Below are 9,541 nucleotides of genomic sequence, written 5' to 3'. Positions count from 1 at the left end.
ATATATATAAGAAGGGCTAATATTACATATATATATCTTTAAACAGATGATAAAAAACTGTTGATGCTTATGAAAAATGGAATTATTTCAATGCCAGTGTAACTTGATAATCTGAAATAATAGAGAAATAAACAGTGTGAGTTAAAGATATTTATAAAGTATAAGTTCTGAGCTTAAGAAGTAAAAGATTCTACAGTGAGATATTTCTGTAGTTCTACACTGACAAACTATGGATATAAAACAACTGAATTTTGTTTGTAAACCCTTTTAGCATTTCAACCATATCCAGCCAAAATATTCTACCTGGCCAGATCTGACCTTTCACACCTACCATACAATATCAATCTACCACATTATTGAAATCTCTAAGTTACAATAGAATGTGATTAAATAAGCATAACATTTCACAAAGTAATCTCAATGGTAAAGGGTGAAATACTTTGCCTTTTTTAAAAATTAATTTTGAAATTATTGAAGAATTTAGCACGCTAGATACAAGCATGACATTTATTTCCCAACCACTTGGTTCTGAGTTCAGTCCCATTGTGTGGCACCTTAAGCAAGTGTCTGCTACTATAGCCACAGGCTGACCAAAGCCTTGTGAATGGATTTCGTAGACAGAAACTGAAAGAAGCCCGTTGTATACACACATATATATATATATACAACTATGTGTCTGGGTTATTTTTGTTTCTCTTTGCACACCATCACTGCTTGACAACCAGTGTTGGTTTGTTTACATCCCCGTAACTTAATGTTTTGGCAAAAGACACTGATAGAAAAATACCAGGCTTTCAAAAAAAAAAAAAAAAAAAAGACTGGGGTTCATTCATTTAACTAAAAACTCTTCGAGATGGCACTCCAGTATGGCCACTGTCTAATGACTGAAATAAGTAAAAAAAAATAAAAGATAATAACTTTGTCATTATTAATTCTTAAGTATTTAAACCAGCTGTATCCAGTCCAAATATATATATTAGCTAATCTAATCCGATATATATTTAAAAATAAAAAAAGGCGGCGAGCTAGCTCAGCATGCCGGACAGCATTTCGTCCGTCTATACATTCTGAATTCGCCTTTCATGCTTTAGGAATCGACAAAATGAGTACCGGCTGAGAACTGGAGTCGAAATAATCGATTACACCCTTCTTAAAAAAAATTTCCGGCCTTGTGCATATAGCAGAAGGGATATGTAAGTATTAAAAAAAGACAAGGGTTTCTTGGAAGGTCGTTGTGATTGAAACCTGGTCAAGATCGATCGCTGATACAGGATGGACAAGGCGAGAGCAACTTTTAGAACAGAACTTATCGATCAAAGCTGACGTATGGCTAAAACAATGCAGACTAAAGTAGATAGATGTTAATGCAGTGTCTGGTCTAAAACGTGACGTAATCAAGAAAAAAAAAGGGGGGGGGGACAGTCCAAAAACTAAAAATACATTATGGCTTACTTTATCGAAAGAATGCCCCAAATTTTTTTTTTTTTTCACTTTAGGAAATTGCATCCTTGCTGACTCTTCTACATAAATAAATCTTATCATTAATGTGCTTTATTTTTATTACTATTAAACAGGTAATTACTAAATTACGTGATTTTTATGCATGTGACATATTCGTTTCGCGTAATCGAGATATCCAAGTCTATTTTTGCATTTTCCCGAATTGTTTAGATTTTATTATCAGTCCCGTATTATATGAACATTAAACCAAAGATCGCTTATTGCTTTAGATAAAATCATTTTAGGCTACATAAATAATTTGCATTATTATTATTATTCTTGATAAACACATGATTTTATAGTGTTTCAGTTATTGAATTGAGACCATGCTGGGGCACCGCCTTCAAATGTACAGACGAACAAACCGATCCCTGTACTTATTCCTTTTAAGGGCATTTCTTTGGTGCCATCAGTCGGTTTTGTCGACCGGCGCGATTACGGGGACGTAAACAAAACAACACCAGTTGTCAAGTTCATGCGTACAAAGAAACGCATGCCTGCACATACTGTACGCGCGCGCGCACACACATATATATATATATATATATACTCAAACACACACAAGGAATTCCACACAGTTTCTGTCTACCCACAAGGCATTGGTTGACCCGGCATTATAGCAGAAGACACATACATGCATGTATGTATGTATGTGTATGTATGTATGTATGGAAGATGGAGATATGCGGGCGCTGTTATTAATGCAACTCGATCAAAGTTGATCACTACTACCAGATGGTCACGGAAGGAGCACTTTCGGAATAGATCTACTCTATCAAATGTGTGACAAAAAGTATACGGGCCAAAATAAGGAAATACAAAAGGAAGTCTTGCCAATTCAATATATTTTAATACTTACATATCAACGAAGGCTTGAAGTTCCACGAAAACAATGACAGTTCCACCACAACTTCCAGTTTTATTTTTTTAATTTTTTTATTTCTAACGATAAAAATCACGAAACAAGACAGGCATTTCTTTGTCACGGAACCTTAAACAAAACTATCCAGTCCTGGACTGGAAATAAATAATATTTAATATTTTGGTAGCGACGGCGTGAATTGTTCATTCATTCATTCGCTTCGAATGAATTATTTCGAAGTGTTCCTTTACCGGAGAAATAGTCTTACATGATATGCTGTTGTTTTGCTTAGGATGTAAGCCAAAATTTAATGGATAAGAGAATTTGGTATTCTTTCGATTTATTATATTACGAGGTCGTTACGCATTTTAACCTGGATCATGGAGACATAGATGTAGTTACTCAGACAGTCAACAATGGCGATGAACAATTTAGTTTCTGAATCAGAATGAGGTTTATTTATTTCCTGTTGTTAAGCTAGTGTGACCTTTCTGCCGGAAGAAAGGAAAAGGAAGTGATATGAACACACAACGGGCTCACATGCACATTATTCTCTCTCTCTCTCTCACACACGCTCTTTATCTCTCTCTCTCATATACATACACCACGTACACATATACATTCACACGCACATATTACACACACACACAGATGAATATTATCTTAATTCAAGCTTGATCAATTTCCACACAAATCACCAAATGATATGTCTGTTGATTTCTATATCACACAAAATGTTCAAATCTAAAACAGAATGTCCGAAGATGTTCGTCCTTGAAGAGGCTAAATCAAGTCGAAACATCTGTGTCTGACAATTCGCGGGTATCATTCTGAATGATGGTAGTTTTAACACACAAAGCCTTTCATGAGAAATTTCTTTGAGACAAATATTACATCTCGTTCCACTCAACATTTACCTTCAACTTGTTCCATTCACTGGACTACGGCTATGCTGGGGCACCGCATTGACGGGTTTAGTGGAATAAATCGGACGCAGAACGTATTTCTCAAAGTTGAGTGCTTTTTCTGTTTTCTTGTTTGCCAACCGCTAACTTACAAGGAGATAAACAAAGCAACAATAGTTATACTTAACCACATTTCTTGCAAATGACTGCAGAAATCGTATAAACTGAACTGTGAAACTCTACCTCACCCATCTTATTCCCTAGACTTCTTTTCCAGCTGGCTCTCGATTTTTCTAGCATAGACTTTCAACAACCAAATAGCAACTCAAAAATACCTTCTAAGGATTCAAAGTCTAAGCCACTAGAATAAATAAATTTATTTCTTGTAAGTTAAAACGTGTAAGGTCTAATGATTACTAATAAATCTATTGCTGAGCTAAGGGATGTTGCTACAAAGCTAAAGGCTGTGAACTGCAATAAGTTTTTAGCAAAAACCTTGTACAGCATAAGGGACATAATTTTATTTCTCAATAAAACCAATTACTTCCCTTGAATAAGAAATGCGACAAAAACAGAAGCAATTGTTGAGAAGCACGACTTAATAACATATACACCATTCTATATTCTTCGTCTTGAGTTTACTTGATAGAGTGTGTTTGACACAGTGAAGTTCATTACTGGATGCTGCAGCTAATGGGAGGGTTACTGCTTCCGTAACCGAACAGAAGAAAGCCCTGAAGTATCGGGACCCTACGGTGAACTACCACTTCCAGCCTGCGGCGTTTGAGACGTTTGAAGAGACTGGGCCACCAACTTCGAAGTTCTTGTCAACGTTGGCAGCTCGCCTCACCGAGGTGTCAGGTGAAACCCGTGAGGACGCTCGGCTCTCCCAACGCCTTAGTCTCGCCATCGCCTGTAATAATGCTGTGAGCGTGTTGGCTTGTTTCAGTAGGTTCCGTTAAAAACCTTGTGGTGTGCGACCAGTTGCTGTGATAAAAAATTTTAAAAAATCCCGACAAATGGTTTCAATACAGTTTTAATAAAGATTTGGAAGAATTAGGTGAAAGTACTCCAGTAGTTTTCTTTCATCTAAATAAATGTTTATGTTGATATTTAAGTCTTGTCTGCTCGAAAATGTAACATTGTGTAGTCGGGTCTGCTTGTCCTAAGTCGAATTTGCCAGTCACATGAAGTCTCATGATTGCATTTGATAACGGAAGCGATGGCCTTTTTCTGTGAGGAAGTGACAAAGGACACCCACATTATATATATATATATATATATATATAGTCATGTGAGGTGCTACTTTTACGTCGCTGCTCAATGCAGAACAGATGTTACTACATTTTAACCCCAGGAAAACATCTCTTCCCGCTGTCGTTAACCAGCGGGAAAAGATGTTTTCCTGGGGTTTGAAATGTAGTAGGAGACGGAAACACATGACCATATACAAACACGCACATTCCACACAAGGACACATATGGAGACACACATGCAATGCATCACAGACGCATGTACATAGTCACACGAACCCATACACACAGACATACTCAAACAAGCACAAACGCATGATTATGCAGAATACATATATACAAATGTACACACAGGCATACATACATATATATAAGGATACACACAGCTCCGATAACGGACAGAGTTAACAACTATAGGGGAGGTTGCAAGAAGCAACGAAAATTTTAGGAGAGAAAAATGAGTGGAAAGTGAACCGATGTGTGTGTTAATTAATACAGAATGACTCTCCCCAGACACTAAAAAATATATATATATATATATACACATATATGTTGGCGATTTTAAATGTGTGAAAGCAAGGAACATTGATTGACGAAGAGACTCAAAGGAGATGACTGCATACGCGTGGGATGTTGCTCCAAGAAGAGAAGGAAAAAAACCCCGGGAAAATGTAAGCGATGACATCATCGGTTTGGGAACAACTTCCGGTAGAAAAAAGATCAATATGAAAGTGGTGGGGAAAAAGAAACAGAAAAGCGAGAAAGAAAAGGAGGGAGAGAAAGATAGATAATTTATTAAAGAGGGAGTTAATGTAGCGGTAGGAGTAATAAAAAAAAGAGCTTAAGGAGAGGGGAGAATAAGAGAAAAGAAAGATAAAGAAATCAAAGTGTTGATACAGAGTGGGAGCAAAGAGAGAGCGAAACACGGATATTATGGATTAGAGAGAGATAGAAAAAGGCGTAAACTCAAGTGAGAGTAATTATTAGAAAGATAAATAAATAGAGAGAGAATGGGCTGAGGAGGAGTATGAGAGGAAGTTGCACTGAAGCGAACCACACAGGAGACCGGAGTAGAAGGAGTAGGAAGTAACATTGAGAAAGGGGAAATAGAGAAAGAAGAAAGACAGAATATAAATAGAGGGGAAGTGAATGAGATAGAGAAAGTAACTTAGATAACCGGAGTGATAAAGAAGAGAAAGAAAGATAGATAGTGGGGGGTGAGTAAGAAAGGGAAAGAAAGACAGATAGAGGGAGTGTCAAATACTCGAAAGAAAGATAGGTAGAGGAAGTAAAATGGGTGAAAACAGGTATTGTTGGGTGGAGGTTCCGTTAATGCTGTCCGTTTTCGTGGATATACTAACTGTGACTGTGTAAGAGATACTGGTTGTGACCAGTGTCCTGTGACGGATTTCCTCATGTACTAAGTAACACCACGATTGCTACTAGCAGTGGTTAAGTTGGTGTTGTCGGTGGTGTTGTTGTTGGTGTCGGTGGTGGTTTAATATAACCTCAACCGTGATCGCGGTTTTGTGTGAGTTGTTGACGCTTGTTTCATCGTCTCCTTTTACATTCTAATTACACTATCACAAGTACAACTAACGGTAATCACATGTAACCACTACTACACCGCAACGAATACACATATATATATATACATACGTACACATAATTATTGTAACATCCTCGTTGCCACCCCTACGAACACATCAGTTCAGTACAACCACCTCACATCAAAACACACCATTCTAACTACTACCATCGCCAATAACAACAACAACAACAAGGCACCCGTCAGCACTATCTATCTATCTATCCATCTACTATCTATCTATCTATCCATCTTCCATCTATCTATCTTTCTCTCTATCTATCTGTCTGTCTGTCTATCTATCTACCTATCTATCTATCTTTATCTATCTATCTATCTATCTATCTATGCCAATAACATCGTTGCTACTACAACACTACCCTCTAGACATCAAGAAGTGCCTGTCTCCACCACCGTCACTATAACAACAGCAGCAGCAATAAATAACAAGACACTGTCATCAGAACCAGCGACAACAACTACTACAACAGTTACCGTCATCAGCCACTAAAACCACGATTGCTACCTCACATATTTGCAGTATTAGTTTCGTTTTTATGTATTCTGCTGTCGTGTGAACGAATGGCTCCTTGAGCCACAACTGGTGATACAATAATGATACGAGTTTCAATCCCCAGTTTTCGTAAAGTCGAAGGTGAAAATGACAGAAGCTACACGGTAAATATACAGGAACCTCTTTACAGAAGCTTTCTTGTTTTGTTTTATTCCATACTTCTATGTTTATTTACGTATAGATAGATATAACAGGCATAGAAGCACGGCTACAGTACAAACACACATAGATAGGGTGTCTGTGTTTTGCCCATTTGTCTCTTTCACTCGGTCTCTATCTATCTATCTATCTGCCTATCTATCTATCTATCTTGTATATATATAAAACTGGGTAGTAATAGAACACACTTATATGTTAGGTGTATACACACACACATACACAATCAATGTATATATAACACGTGTGTTTGTGTTGTACTCATAAAAAGCAATATTTTAATAACTTCACAAAATATACACACGCATCTAATGTGTATATATATATGTGTGTGTGTAGAAGGTTGAAAAGAAACCTTGATATATAATAAGGATCCTTGAAATAAAAGGAACCTTGATATGTATAAGGAAAATGAGACAAGGTAGAAAATGCTAATATAGTTTTATCATGAAGAACATTATTTTAGTACCGGTTTCAGTCTTTGCAACATTTTCAACTTAGAGTAAAGCATAAAAAACAATAAAATCGTGGAAAAATTAAATGAAATGTCTTTTTTAAATATTTCCATAGTTTTCAAATGCAAGGGACATTTTCCTTTTTTTGTATGTCTGTCTCCGTCTCTCTTTTTTACTCTTATGAGTTCTAGGTGGTAGAGAACTCACCAGAGTACTAAAATGTTCTTCGTGATAAAATTATTTTAACATTTTCTACCTTGTCTTATTTTCCTCGTGTGTGTGTATATATATATATATATATATATATATATATATATAGTTGCAATAGTAAACCACAAATTTAATATGAAGAATCTTTATTAGAAATCTAGCTTTGGAACTCACAAAGTAAAAAGGTTCAAATTGAACTCAACCTTTCTCATATATATATATATATATATATAGTATTCGCAAGATCATATATATAACATACATAGGCAGTTGAATTAAAAATGTTTTTAATTTTCCAAAATAATTATGATCTTCATTCTAAACTATCCTTTTTACTCGTACTAAGGCTCTCATGGCATTAAGCATCATATCTGACATTATTCTATTTACAAATAAGTGTGTGTGTGTAATTTCGTTTTTGTATTTAGTTTGCAAGATTCTTGATGTGAGCTCGTGTATCGAAACATTTTGTGGAATCCCGGGAGGGTCGTTATGCCAGTAATAAACATACGCATTGGTTCTATTCCATTTCTTTATACCTGTTTGTCAATTGGTCAGCAGTTTAACCAGTTAACTAAAAGATCGTTCTGTCAATCACTCGGTTAGGTTTTTGTCAAGGCTCTAATGTCGCCATTCGCGACCTCCTCAATTACACGCCATCTCTGCTCCAGATCTGCCTCAGGCAAAACGTTAATGTCACGTAATCTTGCAAAAATAGTACATATTTATTTCGTGGATTTAGCTCTGGCAGTATATATAATAGGAGGCAAGGTCGAGTCGATGACGAAAGAATCTGGCAGGATTCAAGATCCGAGCTTAACAGAGACAAGTCGAAACATCATTTAGTTCAGTGTCTTACCGTTTCTTGCCTCTTCGAAAATAAACAAACGTTTGTTATTGACAAGAAATTGTAGACATAACAACTGGGGATGCATCAGAAACCGTATAGAATCAAGATGGAAAAATATGTTAAGATGTATGGGACACATTTCATTTAGAATGTTACTCGTTCTTTATATTAATTACAGAGGTACTACTAAACCAGCACGGTCCCGAACGCGCAGTCGCGCTAAGTAGTCGTGAGTGGTCGATCCTAGCCCTGACCCTGTTCCTAACCCTAACCCTAACCCGCGTGTGTAAATGAATACATGTTTAGGGTTAGGGTTAGGATCGACCACTCACGACTAGCTAGCGCGGACGCTCGACTGCGCGTTCGGGACCGTGCTGCTTTAGTAGTACCATTAGAGACAAGAATGTTATTTTGGCCATTGTTATTTATGTTTAAAAGAAGTGGAGAGGATAAGTACAGATTTTTTTTTTGGGGGGGGGGGAGTTTAGTCGAAAAAAATCAACCCTTCATCGATCCCTTTTGTTGAACCGATAGTTGCAGGGACGTAAACAAACCTACACCAGTTGTGAATCCGTGGTGGAGAACAAACACACACACACACACGTCAGAGATCGTTTTTTTTTTGGTGGGGGGGCTCATAGCCAAGAATCGAAACCTTAACAACTCGTTACATATACACACATGTACATTCATATGTATATGAATACAACGTGTTTCATTCAGTTTCCGCTTACCAAATTCACTCACAGGACATTGGTCGGCCTGGTGCCGTAGTAGAAGACACTTGCTCAATGTGCCACGCAATGGGGGGACCAAATTCGGAATCACATAGCTGTAAATCTTTCTGTAAGAGCAACCGTAGAGTAAGATGTTTGTCTTTGTTTTGTGTACAAGAACGAAATGGAATGAATGATATTTGATGTCAGCCTAACTCGTACTTTACTGCATCTATCTCATTTGCAACGAAGATGCGCAAACACAATGAGACATAGGTGGTTGTTAACGGAATTATTTACCGCTATATTTTTATTTGCTCGACCGGTGTATTATTGCCTATGGCCAAATTTTCTTTACCTGGATTCCGTCTCCGTTTGATGCTGAATTTTATGTATCTGGTCCTGTCTGTATCTTAAGTTAATGTTTGGTATGCTGCTATATTTCATGTTGAGAACTTTTTAGGTCTTAATA

The 9,541-nt window shown here is 36.9% G+C and overlaps 1 protein-coding gene across 1 annotated transcript in view; it reads left to right on the top strand.

The window, feature by feature from the left end:
* Nucleotides 1–5,591: 5,591 nt before the first annotated feature.
* Nucleotides 5,592–9,541, top strand: part of LOC106871054 (sorting nexin-24) — a 28,604-nt gene continuing 24,654 nt past the window's right edge. Inside the window, exon 1 of the mRNA XM_052973174.1 lies at nucleotides 5,592–6,786. Within this exon, the coding sequence (XP_052829134.1) occupies nucleotides 6,724–6,786 (63 nt within the window). The 5' untranslated portion in view covers nucleotides 5,592–6,723. The remainder of the gene's footprint in view (nucleotides 6,787–9,541) is intronic.

This window comes from Octopus bimaculoides, chromosome 15 (genome assembly GCF_001194135.2).
Source record: "Octopus bimaculoides isolate UCB-OBI-ISO-001 chromosome 15, ASM119413v2, whole genome shotgun sequence".
Taxonomy (NCBI): Eukaryota; Metazoa; Mollusca; class Cephalopoda; order Octopoda; family Octopodidae; genus Octopus; species Octopus bimaculoides.
This window is presented reverse-complemented; position numbering and strand designations above follow the sequence as displayed.